We start from the raw sequence: 18,412 nt of genomic DNA, 5'->3' as shown, positions 1-18,412 counted from the left end.
AAAAAAAAAGAATTTTGATCCATGCTACAAACAATACCCAACACTAACTCGAAATAGAGTACAGACAAAAAACATAAAACTTGAAACTGTAATACTTTTATAAGAAACCAAAGATAAAAGTCTTTGTGTCCTTAATTTGGCAAATACTTCTCAGATACAATTTATAAGACTAAAAACATGATCCATAAAACAACATATCAATTGGACTTTATCAAAATTGAAAACTTTTCTTTTTGAAAGACATTGCTAAAAGAACAAGTGATAAACCACAGATTGGGAAAGACATATTTGCAAAGCGTGTATCTACCAAAGAACTTTTATGTAGAAAACACGAAACTCTGCAAATAGTAAACAACTCAATTTTACAAGTGGACAAAAGGTCTGATTACACATTTCACCAAAGAAGAACCTATTATGGCAAACAGCTATATGAAAAGATCTTCATCATTAGTCATTAGAAAAATAGCTAAAACCACAATGAGATATAACCATAGCCTATTAGAATGACTAAAATGAAAAATACTAGTTAGAGCAAGTGTTGAGGAAGATTTGATGCCACTGAAAACGTCATACACTGGTGATGGATGTAAAATGGTGAAACCACTTTGGAAAAAGGGTTTGGCAGCTTCTTAAAAAGTTAACCTACAACTACTCTCTGTTCCAGACACTCAAGTTGTAAGTATTTATCCAAGAGAAATGAAACCACGTTCATATGAAGACTTAAACATAAATGTACAAAGCAGCTTTATTTGTCATAACCAAACACTAAAAACAACCCAAGTGCCCATCAAAAGATGAGTGGATAAACAAGCCATGGTTACAATCATGCAATCTAATGGCTCCCACAATAAAAACGAACTACTGATTCATGTAACAACACAAATTACAAAATAACTATCTAGCTTGAAAGAAGTCAGACCAAAACAAATGGAAGACTGCATATTCTGTGACTTTATTGATATAAAACTATAAAAAATGCAAACTACACCTGTAATCCCAGCACTTTCGGAGGCCAAAGTGGGCAGATCACTTGAGGTCAGGAGTTCAAGCCCAGCCTGGCCAACATGGTGAAAACCCATCTCTTCTAAAAATACAAAACTTAGCTGTGTGTGGTGGCATGTGCCTGTAATCCCAGTTACTCAGGAGGCTGAGGCAAGAGAATCGCCTGAACCCAGGAGGCAGAAGTTGCAGTGAGCTGAGATCAGGCCACTGAACTCCAGTCTGGATGACTAATCTATACTGACAGAAAACAGATCAGGGGTTGCCTGGGTTAGAGGTAGCAAGGATCAGAAGGGAAAGAATAAGGAATACAAGGGGCCACAGGAAACTTTAAGTGTTGAAATCTGTTCACTACACATTAACTGTGATCATGATTTCCTGGATATATATACATGTTAAAGTCTATCAAATTGTACATTTTAAGAACGTGCAGTTTACATGTTAATTATATTCCAATAAAACAGTTTTTAAAAAGTCACAGGATAAGGAATCACTGCTTTGTGTTTTTATTTTTTCAGACGTGGTCTTGCTCTGTCACCCAGGCTGGAGAGCAGTGGGACAAACACACCTCACTGCAGCTTCAACCTCCTGGGCTCAAATAATCCTCCCACCTCAGCCTCCTAAATTGCTAGGACCACAGGCATGCATCATCACACGTAGCTATTTTTTTTAAGTGTTTTGTAGTAATGGGGTCTCCCTATGTTGTCCAGACTGGTCTCAGACTCCTGAGCTCAAGCAATCTTCCTGCCTTAGCCTCTCAAAGGTCTGGGATTGCAGACATGAGCCACCATGACCAGCCCTTGGTGTTCCTAAGATGAGAAACTCATAGGTGCTATCTACCATATATGTAAAAAGCCATGAATACCACAGCCCTGACAGAAATGAGCCACTAGTTAGTCAACTGTGGAGTTTCCTTATCTCTATACTTCTTTCACCAATTTTCTATTTTTTATTATACTTTACATTCTGGGATATAAGTGTAGAACATGCAGGTTTGTTACATAGGTATACATGTGCCATGGTGGTTTGCTGCACCCATCAACCCATCATCTACATTAGGTATTTCTCCTAATGCTATCCCTCCCCTAGTCCCCGACTCCCCGACAGGGACTGATGTTTGATGTTCCCCTCCCTATGTGTTCTTATTGTTCAACTTCCACTTATGAGTGAGAACATGCAGTGTTTGGCTTTCTGTTCCTATGTTAGTTTGCTGAGAATGATGGTTTCCAGCTTCATCCATGTTCCTGCAAAAAACATGAACTCATCCTTTTTAATGGCTGCATGGTATTCCATGGTATACAGGTACCACATTTTCTTTATTCAGTCTATCACTGATGGGCATTTGGGTTGGTTCCAAGTTTTGCTACTGTGAACAGTGCCGCAATAAACATACACGTGCATGTGTCTTTATAGTATAGAATGATTTATAAACCTCTAGGTATATACCCATTAATTGGTTTACTGAGTCAAATGGCATTTCTGGTTCTAGATCCTTGAGGAATTGCCACACTGTCTTCCAGAAAGGTTGAACTAATTTATACTCCCACCAACAGTGTAAAAGTGTTCCTATTTCCCCATGTCCTCTCCAGCATCTGTTGTCTCCTGACTTTTTAATGATCCCCATTCTAACTGGCCTGAAATGGTATCTCATTGTGGTTTTGATTTGCATTTCTCTAATGACCAATGATGATGAGCTTTCTTTCATGTTTGTTGGTTGCATAAATGTCTTCTTTTGAGAAGTGTCTGTTCACATAATTCACCTGCTTTCTGATGGGGTTGTTTTTTCCTTGTAAATGTATTTAATTATTTGTAGATTCTGGATGTTAGCCCTTTGTCAGATAGATTGCAAAAAATGTTCTCCCATTCTGTAGGTTGGCTGTTCACTCTGATGATAGTTTCTTTTGCTGTGTAGAAGCTCTTTAGTTTAATTAGATCCCATTTGTCAATTTTGGCTTCTGTTGCCATTGCTTTTGGTGTTTTAGTCATGAAGTCTTTGCCCATGCCTATGTCCTGAATGGTTTTGCCTAGGATTTCTTCTAGGGTTTTTATGGTTTTAGGCTTTACATTTAAGTCCTTATTCCATCTTGAGTTAATTTTTGTATAAGGTGTAAGGAAGGTGTCTACTTTCTGTTTTTTGCATATGGCTAGCTGGTTTTCCCAACACCATTTATTGAATAGGTAATCCTTTCCCCATTGCTTATTTTTTGTTAGGTTTGTCAAAGATCAGACAGTTGCAAATGTGTGGCATTATTTCTGAGGCCTTTGTTCTATTCCATTGGTCTATATATTTGTTTTGGTACCAGTACCATGCTGTTTTGGTTACTGTAGCCTTGTAGTATAGCTTGAAGTTAGGTATGCCTCCAGCCTTATTCTTTTTGTTTAGGATAGTCTTGGCTATATGGGTTCTTTTTGGGTTCCATATGAAATTTAAAGTAGTTTTTTCTAATTCTGTGAAGAAAGTCAATGGTAGTTTGATGGGGATAGCATTGAATCTGTAAATTGCGTGGGCAGTAGGGCCATTTTCACAACAATTGATTCCTCCTATCCATGAGAATGGAATGTTTCCTGTTTGTTTTGTGTCCTCTCTTATTTCCTTGAGCAGTGGTTTAGAGTTCTCCTTGAAGAGGTCCTTCACATCTCTTATGAGTTGTATTCCTAGGTATTTTATTCTCTCTGTAGCAATTGTGAATGGGAGTTCACTCATGATTTGGCTCTCTATCATTGGTGTAAAACGATGCTTGTGATTTCTACACATTGATTTTGTATCCTGAGACTTTGCTGAAGTTGCTTATCAGCTTAAGGAGATTTGGGGCAGAGAAAAAGAGGTTTTCTAAATATACAATCATGTCATCTGCAAACAGAGACAACCTGACTTTCTCTCTTCCTCTTTGAATACACTTTATTTCTTTCTCTTGCAAGATTGCCCTGGCCAGAACTTCCAATACTATATTGAATAGGAGTGGTGAGAGAGGGCATCCTTGTCTTGTGCTGGTTTTCAAAGGGAATGCTTCCAGCTTTTGCATATTCAGTATGATACTGGCTGTGGGTTTGTCATAAATAGCTCTTGAGATATGTTCCATCAATACCTAGTTTATTGAGTTTTTAGCATGAAGTGGTATTGAATTTTATCGAAGGCCTTTTCTGCATCTATTGAGATAATCATGTGGTTTTTGTCATTGATTCTGTTTATATGATGGATTACGTTTATTGATTTGCATATGTTGAACCAGACTTGCATCTCAGGGATGAAGCCATTTTGTTCATAGTGGATAAGCTTTTTGATGTGCTGTTGGATTCAGTTTTCCAGTATTTTATTGAGGATTTTCACGTCGATGCTCCTCAGGGATACTGGGGTGAAATTTTCTCTTTTTTGTTGTGTCTCTGCCAGGTTTTGGTATTAGGATGATGCTGGCCTCATTAAATGAGTCCCTCTTTTTCTATTGTTTGGAATAGTTTCAGAAGGAATGGTACCAGCTCCTCTTTGTATCTCTGACAGAATATGACTGTGAATACATCAGGTTCTGGGCTTTTTTTGGTGGGTAGGATATTAATTACTGCCTCAATTTCATAACTTGTTATTGGTCTATTCAGGGATTTGATGTCTTCCTGGTTTAGTCTTGGGAGGGTATATGTGTCCAGGAATTTATTTATTTCTTCTAGATTTTCTAGTTTATTTGCATAGAAGTGTTTATAGTATTCTCAGATGATAGTTTGTATTTCTGGAAGACTGGTGGTGATATCCCCTTTATCATTTTTTTATTGTGTCTATTTGATTCTTCTCTCTTTTCTTCTTCATTAGTCTTGTTAGTGGTCTATTTTGTTAATCTTTTCAAAAAACCAGCTCTTGAATTCAATGATTTTTTTTTTTTGAAGGGCTTTCTGTGTCTCTATCTCCTTCAGTTCTACTGCGATCTTAGTTATTTCTTGTCTTCTACTAGCTTTGAATCTGTTTGCTCTGGCTTCTCTAGTTCTTTGAATTGTGAGGTTAGGGTGTCAATTTTAGATCTTTGCCACTTTCTCCTGTGGGCATTTAGTGCTATAAATTTCCCACTAAACACTGCGTTAGCTGTCTCCCAGAGATTCTGGTATGTTGTGTCTTTGTTCTTATTGGTTTCAAAGAACTTATTTATTTCTGCCTTAATTTTGTTATTTACCCAATAGTCATTCAGGAGCAGGTTGTTCAGTTTCCATGTAGTAGTGTGGTTGTCAGTGAGTTTCTTAATCCTGAGTTCTAATTTGATTGCACTATGGTCTGAGAGACTATGTTAGGATTTCCATTCTTTTGCATTTGCTGAGGAGTGTTTTACTTCCAATTATGTGGTCAATTTTAGATTAAGTGTGATGTGGTGCTGAGAGGAATGTATATTCTATCGATTTGGGGTGCAGAGTTCTGTAGATCCCTGTTGGTCCAGAGCTGAGTTCGAGTCCTGAATATCCTTGTTAATTTTTCTGTCTCATTGATCTAATGTGGACAATGGGTGTTAAAGTCTCCCATTATTATTGTGTGGGAGCCTAAGCCTCTTTGTACATCTCTAAGAACTTGCTTCATGACTCTCGATACTCCTGTATTGGGTGCATATATATTTAGAATAGTTAGCTCTTGTTGTTGCATTTATCCCTTTACCATTATGTAATGCCCTTCTTTGTCTTTTTTCATCTTTGTTGGTTTAAAGTCAGTTTTATCAGAGACTAGGATTGCAATCCCTGCTTTTTTTTTCTCTTTCCATTTGCTTGGTAAATCTTCCTCTATCCCTTTATTTTGAGCCTATGTGTGTCTTTGCACATGAGATAGGTCTCCTGAATACAGCACACCAATGAGTCTTGACTCTTTATCCAATTTGCCAGTTTGTGTCATTTAACTGGGGCATTTAGCCCATTTACATTTAAGATTAATATTGTTAGGTGTGAATTTGATTCTGTCATTATGATGCTAGCTGGTTATTTTGTCCTTTAGTTGATACAGTTTCTTTATAGTGTCAATGGTCTTTACCATTTTGTATGTTTTTGCAGTGGCTGGTACTGGTTTTTCCTTTCCATATTTAGTGCTTCCTTCAGGAGCTCTTGTAAGGCAGACCTGGTGGTGACAAAATCTCTCAGCATTTGCTTGTCTGTAAAGGACTTTACTTCTCCTTCACTTATGAAGCTTAGTTTGGCTGGGTACGAAATTCTAGATTGAAAATTCTTTTCTTTAAGAATGTTGAATATTGGCCCCCACTCTCTTCTGACTTGTAGGGTTTCTGCAGAGAGATCTGCTGTTATTCTGATGGGCTTCCCTTTCTGGGTAATCCAACCTTTCTCTCTGGCTGTCCTTAACATTTTTTCCTTCATTTCAACCTTGGTAAATCTGACGACTATGTGTCTTGGGTTGCTTTGGTGTTCTCTGTATTTCCTGAATTTGGATGTTGGCCTGTCTTGCTATGTTGGGGAAGATCTCCTGGATAATATCCTGAAGACTGTTTTTCAACTTGGTTCCATTCTCCCCATCACTTTCAGGTAGACCAATCAAATGTAGGTTTGGTCTTTTCACATAGTCCCATATTTATTGGAGGCTTTGTTCATTCCTTTTCATTCTTTTTTCTCTAATCTTGTCTTCACACTTTATTTCATTAAGTTGGTCTTCAATCTCTCAAACCCTTTCTTCTGCTTGATCGATTTGGCTATTGATAATTGTGTATGCTTCACAAAGTTCTTGTGCTGTGTTTTTGAGCTCCATGAAGTCATTTATGTTCTTCTCTAAACTGGTTATTCTAGTTATCAATTCCTCTAACCTTTTTTCAAGGTTCTTAGCTTCCTTGCATTGGGTTAGAACATGCTCCTTTAGTTCAAAGGAGTTTGTTATTACCCATCTTCTGAAGTCCACCTCTGTCCATTCATGAAACTCATTCTCCATCCAGTTTTGTTCCCTTGTTGGCGACAAGTTATAATCTTTTGGAGAAGAGGTGTTCTGGTTTTTGGAATTTTCAGCCTTTTTATGCTGGTTTTGCTTCATCTTTGTGGATTTATCTACATTTGGTCTTTGATGTTGGTGACCTTCAGATGGGATTTCTGTGTGGACATCCTTTTTGTTAATGTTGATGCTATTCCTTTGTTTGTTAGTTTTCCTTCTAACAGTCAGACCACTCCGCTGCAAGTCTGCTGGAGTTTGCTGGAGGTCCACTCCAGACCCTATTTGCCTGGGTATCACCAGTGGAGGCTGCAGAACAGCAAAGATTGCTGCCTGTTGCTTCTTCTGGAAGCTTCATCCAAGAGGGGCACCTGCCAGATGTCAGCTGGAGCTGTCCTGTATGAGGTGTTTGTCAGCCCCTGCTGGGAGAATTCATGTCTCTGAGCTTATGCCTGTTGTTCTCAAGTCCCTCTCAGCTACCATCTGAAGCTGCTATCTAAAGCAATCCTCCACCTATTACCTCCAACATCCTATGGGACAACTGCTGATCTCTTCTGCTGCTAAGAACTTTCCTCTAGCCAGCGTGACTCTGGATTCCAGATACTCCCATTAACTTTTTTGTTTGTTTGTTTTGATAGAGTCCGTTTTTTGTTTGCAGGGGAACACCACAGGAAGATGTCATCAATTTCTTAGGGCCTATGTGATACAAGTATTTCATTTGTCCACACAGCTTCACAGCATATTCAAAAGCAGTGTTCATTCTACAAGAACATTCAGTTTCTACGTGACCCACTATGCCATGTTCACTTATGTAGATTTCTCTTTCATACTGAAAAGCCCAATTCTTATTGTCTAGTACTGTATCTCATTCCCACCTTGCATTTCATAGATGGTAGGGATGATCACGGCACTGAAAGCAGTGAATTCAGTTGAAAGTCTACCAAAAGAACCACAGGAATTCTAAATCCCCTCCCATAAAGCCTGTCCTACTACTGCCCACTCTTCTTCTCAACCTGAGATAAGAGACTTTGCTATGTGAATAAGCTGATCCAGAGAAGCCCTGACTTCAGGCGCACCAAACTTAGCTGATGGAGAAATGAGCTACCTTACTTAACCAAAGATTAAATGGAAGCCAACGTGCTGACTAGTTAGAATTCTGGTCTCATTTCTCTGTTTATATTCCTAGAAGTGACTGCCTTGCTTACATCTCTTAGGCATATAGAAGGTTTATGCCTAGAGAAAGAGATGAACCCAAGAGAAAACCAAGAGATACTTGAATGTGGGCTGGCTACCCCATCCAATCACTAGTAAGCCGCACCAAGGAGCACCATCCATGGAGAGCTTTAGATCTGCTTTAATACCTCATTTCAGTATGAACAGACAACCAGTGACACCAAATATGTAAAATATTCCTTTTATATGAAACACTGAGACTAAAAGTAGAGGGGGTAAAAAGAACCAAAGAGAAAAACACAGAGAACAGATGAAAATTCCAAGACAAGTTTATTTCATCTAAGAAAAAATATTACATTCACACACACACATGCAAGCACACACACACAGAGATTTAAAAAAGTTTCTTTATGCTTAGAAAATGAGACTATCATAGCAAAAACAAAAGAGTCAATAAATGAGTTTGAAATATCAAGTTGAAGAAGTCTCCTGAAAACAAATAAAGACAGATTAGCAACAGGATAAGACAGATAAGAAAATCAAGTGATTAAACCAAAGGGAATGACCTACATCTGTCTATTACAAGTTCTTAAAAAAAGAAACTGGAAAGTTATTTAAAAAAAAAAGCAAGAAAATTTCCAAACTGGAAGCCAGGTCTCATGCAATTCTAGGGTGAAAGTGAGCATACCCTAGATGTCCAGCATACCAAATAAATAAAATAACCCATACCAAAGTACAATATGACATTTTAGAATACTAGAGATAAAGGAAGCAAAAGAAAAAGTCAAAAAGGATTAGATATCCAAACACAGTGCACTCAATAACTAGAACATAACAGAAGCTAGAACAAAATGGAACAATGCCTTCAAACATGAGGGAAAGGTTCACTTAGACTTTTATAGGCAGTCCAACTACAAATCTTATGTAAGGGTAGAGCGACATTTTCAAATATGCAGGATCTCAAACCTCTCATGCAAGTCTCCTTTCTCAGAAAGCTACTGAAGGCTGTGCCCCACCTAAGAGAATACAAGACACACAGAGGAAAAGGATTTAAGAAGTAGGAAATCCACATTAACCAAGAAACTGAAAGAGTTCCCATGGCAACAGCAGTATGCATCCGGCCTGGGGGGAAAACAGTCAAAACTACAGCAATGAGATTAAGAGTTTCAGAGGGGATAGCACTACAATGTAAATTTTAAAGAACAGATTAACAGATTGACAAATGTGTATGACCTTATTGAGGGATTTTATGGCTCCTTTAGAGTGTTTGGGGAAACAATTTCTGACAGGTAATTAAAGAAAGTGAAGAGGGGAAAAGAAGGGCCATTACTAACTCTTGGAGGAACAAAGGGGTCAGAGAATATACATGTAACATGCAATTAACAGGACTCGGCTAGTAAATTATAATCATGATGCAGACATTAAATATAAAAGAAAAACCATGAAAACCATTATGAGAAAAGAGATACGGTAGGAGGATGAGAGGAAGAGAGCTAAGTTTTCATCTTCTGTAATAAGTTCACAGATGTCTAAGATCAAAAAAATTAAGACTGTTTAGAAATAAAGAAAAAAGAACAGCTAGAAGAGTATAAAGTGATGCCTATGCGAAGGACTTAGCAGTAGGAGGGAGTAGAGGACTGCTTCCTGTAATAAGCCTCATGAGAGGAGTTTTAAAAACCACTTACATGTTATTTATTGCATTATTTTGATAAAACTGTTGCGGTGCCACACAAATGTATGGCATTAAGACAGGAGTGATCATTTTCAGAATCAGTCTCCCAACAGTGGGCAGAACAGCTTTCAGCATAGTATTTCTATGACTTGGCCTAGAGCTGGATTTAAAGAAAGAAGAAAAAGCCCACAATAACCCTTAATGTTTCCAATGAAGTACTACAATTGTCTAGAAAAAAAAGTCTCAATCATTCTCAAAATATTTGATACTAAACGTCATGTTTTTGCAGATAATACAAAAAACTAGGCACAGAGATCAGATAGCCAAAAACTCCTTGAGTACAACACAGCTCCAAAATTAGATAGGCAAGGAGACCAAAAATGATACAAAGCCCACGATAACCCTGCATGTTTCCAATGAAGTATGACAATTGTCTAGAAAACAAAGTCTCAGTTATTCTGAAAATATTTGGTTATAAAGTCATCTTTTTGTAGGTAATACAAAAAACAAGTGATACAGCCATATATATATATGAATATATATACATATACAAGTATATATTTTATATATATATATTTTTAGACCTGCCACTGAAAAGTAATATGCAGCAATTTTCAAAGAGCCTCCAATAACTGCAAGTTTTATTTTAAGGAAAGCTGAAACTTCAACACTAATAAGCACAATCAACAAATCTTTAGTTCTAACAGCGTTTGAGTCACTGGCACCTGCTAGGATCAAACTAGATAGCTGATACAATACTTAGTGCCAACAAGCTCTTAAAAGGATACATGAAGTTCAAGCTTCACTTATTAAACTGTCCTATAACAAACTTTCCCTCCACCCCCAACCCTGCCTCACCCAGTTAGAGCTAAACTACTTCAGCACCTCACTTCAACATTTAAAAGTTAACCTATTTCAAACACACGTCATACATTTCAGTCAACACCATTTGCTCCTGGAAAACATACATTTTCAATTAGCACTGTCAGAAAGGGAAGCACCCTCCGGTCTTTTCACTGAAAATCAATTATGCAAAAAACAGTTTAGGTGGTTTAAATTAGCTGTGCCATATGTATAGTACAAGGTGTTCAACAGCTTTGATGAAAAATTGGCAATGATGTTAGCCAGCTGCTGGGGTCTTGGTATCACATGTGGAAGATAAATATCTCATTCATTAAATTTTCCTTAATTTGTACAAATCACCATTTTCCCTTGAATAATTAACAACTTTTCTATTGTCTTTCACAGTTGGCAAAGTTTAAAATCCTTGCCACATCCTGTTTATATAGTCTCAATGTTCTGCTAATTGTCATTCTACTAAAATAAAGCCTCCTTATATGGCTGTATTTTATATTGGCTGGCTTATTTTTATCGTGGCATTTTCTCACATAGAACCATCTTCCTGATTGAGGTGTGCAAGACCTAACTTATCTTCAGAGTACTATACTATCTTCAGTGCTTTTCCACCTGTTTCCTCCATTTTGCTTTCAGTCTAGAGTTTTTCTAACTTTGATCAAAATGCAAAAATACATTTAATATTTCCACATGTGTAAAACTGAAACACATTTAATCAAAGCAAGTATTATATTATAAGATATGATTTTGTATTCCACTGCATTTCATTTTTTTGAAATGCTGGTCAATTCACTAAATTGACTTTATAAACTCATTAATGAGTTACACAGCCAGCTCTGGGGGAAAAAATATCAATGATGTAAACACTTCTAAATCTGAACAAATAATCTGAATTTTAGCCTGAACTCTATCAGTAACTAGAAGAGTTTACATAAGCCATTTCGCCTCAGAGCTCCTGTCCCTCAACACTGAAATAAGAGAGCTGAAACAGGTCATAGGAAGGTCTAGCATATAGTTAGCTAATGGCTCCCATTGCCACTTCAGACCAATCTGACTTACTCTGTTTGTACTCTGGTGCTTCGCAGCCTGGTGACATTGGGACAGAAACATGAATCTTAAAAACATTTCTTCCATAAAGATAGGAAAATCATCCAGTCACACTGTGTCCCATGTATGCATGGAGATTTTAATCCCTTTGAACTTTTTATTTGCTCTTGATACTCAGACTTTTCCCTTTTCCATTCTAGCCTGTGGCCTTCTGGAGAGCTAAGACTATCAAATTAGTAAGATAACTGAGGAATCAGTATAGCAGGATGAGAGTTTTACTACAGGACCATAAGAGGACTTAAGAATTCAGGTTCTGGAATTACCATCAACTTTAACTTTCTGAGACACTTAATTCCAGCAGGACTGTGCTAAGATAATCAGGTAGTATTACGGTAAAATTAAAGACTTAAAATTCAATTGAGATAAATATTCAAAGAAATACGAAAATTATTTTGTCAAAGTTTTTCATCAAAATGGAAAGCAGAACACACCATTCTCTTTAAAGCTGTTTTTTTTTTTTAAAAAAGATACTACTTATAGGTTAAATAATTATTCAGAAAAAAATCTCAAAAATCTGGTTAATCATTAACTAATGAACTATCATAAAGAAATATTGGTTCTATTAGTCACAATTTTCCTCATACAGTAACTCTTAATCCAAATTTTGTTCAAGATGTTAATAAAAATAGTGTATTCTAAAGTTTTATTAGAAAAGATATACTTACATAAAAGAACAGCTAAAATATTCAGCAATTAATCTACATTTGTAGACTTTCCTGAATTATGACATTTTAGCAGGAAGTACTGTTCAAAGTAAATAAGCAAATAAATTTTGTTTAATCCATTAGGATGAAATCATAATAAAAATGCATTAAAAGTTGTAGGTGATACAGTTAACAGTAACTTGTTCCTTAATATTGTTACTCTAACAATGATGCCATTGTTACTGGGAGATGTGAAATCACATGAACAGACAAATGTCCAAGGTATGTTCAATGAAAGGCAAGTGTTTAAAAAACCTGATGTGTATATGTTTGTATATTGATTTGTATAATTTTGTTTTTTATCTTGAAGGATCTACAGAGTATTAACAGGGTGAATTCTGAGTCATGGTAATAAACTGGGAACAAGAAAGAATTTTTGTGACCATGTTTTCATTTTTTACAAAGAACATGTATAACTTCTGGTTTTAAATATTTTTAAAATAAGATACTATATACCTGCTCCAGTTGTTTCTTACTAAACACAGGAAATAAAAATAAGTTGCCATCCTGCAAACATATCAGGGAATCCAAATGAACATCACTCTATTTGAGAGACCACACGACAGACACTATAGTCTTCAGTGATAAAGGAACTTCAGAGTGCTCTGCAAGCATTAACAAGCAGGTTAAACTTTAAAAATTAAACCCTGTTGATATTTTCTTCATCAATATGCCAAAGATTTGCAATACAAAAGATATCTTGATGCATAAAATGTAATAATAAAAATATTCCTGTAAATCAGGTAACTTTAAAATGTCTAAGTCCATCCCACTAAGATTAATGAACCCTCCTTGTTTTTCCACCTGGAATTCTAATCCCATGCTTGTTTTCAGGAAGATTCTCTGCCATTTGTCTCTAGAAACATTTGTAAAGCATCAAGGCTTTGATTTATTCACCTACATTCTTGTTGAATGAAATAGAACCTGCTTCAATTTAGTTTGCTTCAAACCATCTGAAGAGCTAATATACTAATAACACTAAGTAGGTGATTTCTGTTAAAGCTGATTATTTCAATGCTATTTGGACAAAATTAAACTATAAAAAGAAAGCCTAGGTATCAATATACTAGCAATAGCAGGATGCTAACTAAATATGATAAAAGTCCATTCAAAAGAAGAAAAGTTATTAATATATATATTACTAATCTAATAGTATCACAATTTTAAAGTGAAAATATTTTAAGCATGAAACTGATCCCATGTTTCTCCCCATCAAAAATACAAACAAGTTTCCTTCCACTGTTTACATACATACCATCAGAAAAGACTAAGTAGGAACTAAATCAACCTAAAATAATTTGAAAGTGGCATACGAGCTGAGAGTTATTAGTGAAATCTAATGACCATCATGAAAGCATTTCCTAGTACCACATTCAGGCCGAAACTGAGATTACAATACACCCTGGGCTTTATAGAAATAAGGGTCCAGCTTTGAAAGAATGCCTTAAAGTTCCAGAAAGTGATGAGTTGATTTTTTTACACCTTGAGCCACCTGCACAGCTGCCAAAAAGTGTTAATGTGGATGATGAATACACCTCTGAAAGGCTTATCATAGCTCCATATATTTTGAATATTGAATCAAAACAATTAACTAATGTACTTTATAGTTAGAGCTCTCAGATGATAGAGTGTAAGGGAAAAAGAACACTACAGTTCCCAACAGGAAACCAGTAAGGATCTCCATTTCCCATTCCCTTCCATGCAATCATGCAACAGAGACACAAAGAAAGTAATGAAAACCCAGCTTGGAAAAACAGAAAGGGTCCTATATAAAAAGGACCTAAAGTAAAGGAAGACAACTATTCTTCACGCCTCTGCAATGTAGAGGTGAATGCTGCTTATTTTCCTTGCAGGAACCCAAGTTCCACCTTACCTGAAACATATCCCATATGTCTGGTGTCCACAGAAAACGGGAACTAACCAAAAGAAATCAGTCATGAAATGACTATTCCCCCATGAGCAAGCAGCAAGAAAAATACATCATAAAGGAATTGGATGCCTCCCCCTAAAGTTACTCATTCATGGAAAGTAGACAGTGCTAACCAGATGTCAACTGAACAAATGCTGTCAGTCTCAAGTTTTCTCATAACCAAACTAAAAAAGTTTTTAAGAAATAAGAAAATAAAGCTTCTCTAATCTCGCGTTTCTTCTACAGTTTAATTTTAAAAATAGAAACCAAGGAATTGTCCAGGTAAAAAAGTGCCTTCCACCTGTTCATTCCACTCCGTGAAAAGTACTCTCTATTGGCACTATTATTTATGGGAAAGCGAGTGAGGTCACCCTATTTTAAAAAGCAAGCCAGTCTCTGAAAATAAGATTTCGATGAAAATGCAGCGCAAAAGGGCACACTACTGCAAAATTCAAACTGCAAGAACGAACCTCTCTCTAAAGAGATCCATTATTACGCGGCTTCCGATACCACCAGAGGAGGAAGAGTATGCAAATCCCGTCCAGCCTTCGTTTAAAAGGAAAGAAGAGTAACAGTAGCATACAGAGGCCAACCCCTACCATCCCCCGTCATCCCCCGAAAAAAACTGGGGAAGAGAGCAGCACTGAGCAACAAGACAAGATGACATGGATTTTGCATTTAATGCTACGCGGAGCTTGGGACCCAACAATCTGCAAACAGCAGAACCCAAGGCAGATGAGGCGGCCGATTCATCTGCAGTCGAAGCGATTAGAAAACAGGTTTCTGCCTTCATGAGAAGCCTCCTCGAGGAAAGTGACACCTGCTGGGTCAGCCCCAGCCTCTGGGAACCGCGGGGAGTTACTCCGGCGGCCGCAAGGGGACCCCAGTTCGTCCCCCGCCCCCACGCCCCGGCGCCCGCAGCCTTCGAGGCCAGAGTCTCAGGGAGGGAGCAGAGCCAGGCAGTACCAGGTGTAGTCGTCCTCGTCCCGCCAGGCGGCTACGCTCTCCAGATCCAGCGGTTCCACCTCGTCCAGCAGCGTTGGGGGCGGCGAGGGCGTCGCTGCAGCTCCCCCAGGCGGCGTCCCCGCGCCCCCCGGCTCCGGCCCGCCACTGCCCGGGCCGAAGAAGCCCGCCGCCGGCTTGAAGTAGACGAAGGGCGCCTCGGGTGGCTGCGCCAGGCTGCAGAGCAGGGAGGGCGCGGGGCTAGGCAGGCAGAAGGTGCCCGGGAACGCGGGGCTGGAGCCGCCGCCGCTGCCGCCTCCGCCCCCCGCGCCCAGAGCCAGCCCGAGCCCCAGGCCCCCCGAGGCCGCGGCGGTGGCCGTGGCGGCCGGGGGGCTCCGAGGACCCAGCGGGCTGCAGGCCCCGGCGGGGGGCGGCGCAGCGGGCGGTGGCGGCGGCAGCAGCAGCAGGTGCGGGGCGGCGGCCGCGCTGGCCGCTCGGCTCCGCAGCTGCTCGTTCTGCTTCTCCAGCTTGCGCACCAGCTCCTGCAGCTTCTTCACCTCCAGCTCCGCGTTCACCACCGGCCCGGAGCCCGCTCCGGAGCTGACCCCCGCGGAGGCGCATTTCACCTGCTCCGCCATCATCGTGGGGCCCGAGGGCGCCGCGGCGGCCAGGGAGTGAGCGCCGCAGCGCTGGATCCTCGGGCCACGGGGAGGCTACGGCTTCTTCACTGCCGCCCCGGCCTGGGGGGCCGACCACGCGCGGGCTGAGGCCGAGCCGGCGGTTAGCATCAGCACCGGGCCCTCGTCTCCGGCCGCAGCAGCCGCCACCGAGCTGCTCTGCACATGCTCAGTGCGTCCCTCCAGTCCCCTGGGCGTCGTGGCGACTCCGGGTTTTAGCCGCGGCCCCGGGGCGGGGCGGGGCGAGGGGCTCCGAGGGGGCGGGGCAGGGGGAGGAGAACCGTGGGGAAGCCCACCCAGTGGGCGGGGCCGGCAGCGCAGAGAGGGGCCGGGGAGCCGCACCCACCCTCGCTACCTAATCCCAGGTGCCTGATTGGACCTGGTCTGAACTTTCCCGCCACAGGCACCTCCTCCGGCCGCAGGCGGGACTGCAAACTGCCCGGGTTTCTGAGCCAGGTGCCGGGGTTGGAGGTTCCCAAAGAAGCAGCTGCAGGTGCTGGTCCTCGAGCAGTACACCCTGGGCTCTCTGGTTCGTTCCCTTCCCAGAGCTCTGTTAGGCTCCATGACAGCACTTAATACCCACTGGCTAACGAAACGTATAGAAAACTCAAAGGCTGGAGATCGTTATTCTAAAAACCAAAAAGGAAATACGGGGAACAGAAGGGCTTTGGGACGACGCCACTCGTGTACCAATTGCTAATAGAGAAACAAAATGGTGGGAGAAAAGAGGCCAAGGAGAAAGAGGAAGAAATCCCTGTCTCTAAGAGGGAGAGTGGCCAGCTGCTAAGGAGACAAGTGTTCACTTAAGTATTTATTCTAAAATAGTCAGATTTGGGCTGTTACCACCATTGTTTGCCACAATAAAAGAACTGCTTTTTTTTTTTTCATACTATGTATATTCACTCATTCTCCAAACAAAAGATCTTTGAGCACCTACTCTGTGCCAGGAACCATTCTAAGAGCTCGTGGGTGATGCGGGCAGTGAGTGCAACAGGCAAAAACGGTTATGGGGAGAAATATGAATAAAATTGTATAGTGCTCCTTCTGTTAAATAATTTATGAGCTATTAAAGTCAGACTTGCCCGGGGAAAAACAGAAAACGTCAGAATTCTACCCAGCACCCTTTAATCTCATCTGCTAACCTGCTGTTTCTTACCACTTGGAAACCATGAGTAAATTTTCTTTTTATTTTTTAAAAGGCTTTAAGCAGAAGAATTGAATCAGGTTTTGTTCCGTGAATACTGACTTAGAATTTTGAGTGTTTAGCACAGCCGGAGAAAAACCTGAGATTATATTATGAGAAAAATCGACACCATTGGTTTTCATCCTCAGATGATATACTATCTAGTGAAAGTCCTTGCTAGGGACTTTACATACCAATCTTTGTAACAATGTGACAATATACCTCATTTCTCTGGAACTGCTAACACATTGTATCTATTAGTTTTAGATACAGTTTTGTGTCTTCCTGCTCAGAAACACTTGTATCTTCTCAATTGTTAATCCACATTTCTAGTCTGTGTGCAGGTAGGATGTTCTGCATTTAACATGCTTGGTGAGAGCTTCCATAAATTAGATAAATGTTTGTGATGACTACCCTTAATCATCCCTGTGTCCCAGCTTGCAAGCCCACCATCTAACCACCTGTATCACCCATCCCTTTTCCAAGTTTCGGTCTATCTTTACGATTTTTTTGGTTAACAACAAAACGTGGAGAAGTGGAATAATACTACTGAAAGTCCTAAGTAAAGAATCTATTGAAGGATTTTTCCCCGCATGCTCAGTGGCAGATGCGGGTAGCAGTATCCCTGAAACACAAAGAAAGGGAGAAGACAGACACAATGAGAACAAAGAGCTGCTGGGTCCCACACTAGCGAAAGAAATTGGGAATAGGCATATAATAGTAAAGACAAGAATTAAGATGTAAAGAAAGGCAGTCATTTTACTGCACAATTTATATACACTCTAAAGAAGGAGAAAAACAGACAGCCCTCTCCTTCATTTACCCAATATGGTCTATATACATCCAACAATCAGTAGTCAAGCTTTAGAACTCTGTTTTCTAAATGATAATTTTCATAAAAAATCTTTGTTCTTGAAAAAGAAAGCATTCATTGAAATTTAGACATAGAAAAGAGATGAAACATTGTTTTACAATTCTAGTCTGCATTGTTCTTCTGAAAAGGCAAATTTGCCCTTTTCCTACCTGTTTTAAAAGTGTGAAATTATTCATGTCCAAGGAAATTTTAAATCATGTTTTTGCTTTCTCTTAATGCCCCTCTCCTTTCCCCTTCTGTGAATTGCATAGGTACACACAGTAGAGACTCTCAAAATGCACACTGATTTCAAGTTGGTATCCCCAGGATGCCAGTCTCTTTAACGTATAATTAAAGAGGTTGATGGTGTCAAGGTTTTAATTAAGCAGTCTTGATTTTTTTATTTTGATGCAAATTAGTAAGCTCTGTGTTTTGAAAGAAATTGCATGCTGTA

General features: G+C 39.7%; 1 protein-coding gene across 2 annotated transcripts in view; it reads right to left on the bottom strand.

The window, feature by feature from the left end:
* SLAIN1 (SLAIN motif family member 1) overlaps positions 1-16,113 on the bottom strand; it is a 63,848-nt gene extending 47,735 nt beyond the window's left edge. For both annotated transcript variants that reach the window (XM_064369102.1, XM_021675695.2), the window contains exon 1: positions 15,270-16,113. In XM_064369102.1, the coding sequence (XP_064225172.1) occupies positions 15,270-15,886 (617 nt within the window). In that variant the 5' untranslated portion in view covers positions 15,887-16,113. The remainder of the gene's footprint in view (positions 1-15,269) is intronic.
* Between the last annotated feature and the right edge of the window lie 2,299 nt (positions 16,114-18,412).

The sequence above is a fragment of the Aotus nancymaae genome, unplaced genomic scaffold, assembly GCF_030222135.1.
Source record: "Aotus nancymaae isolate 86718 unplaced genomic scaffold, 86718_ANA_hifiasm-v0.15.2.pri h1tg000088l, whole genome shotgun sequence".
Taxonomy (NCBI): Eukaryota; Metazoa; Chordata; class Mammalia; order Primates; family Aotidae; genus Aotus; species Aotus nancymaae.
Note: the sequence above shows the minus strand (reverse complement) of the source record. Positions and strands in the feature narration are given on the sequence as shown.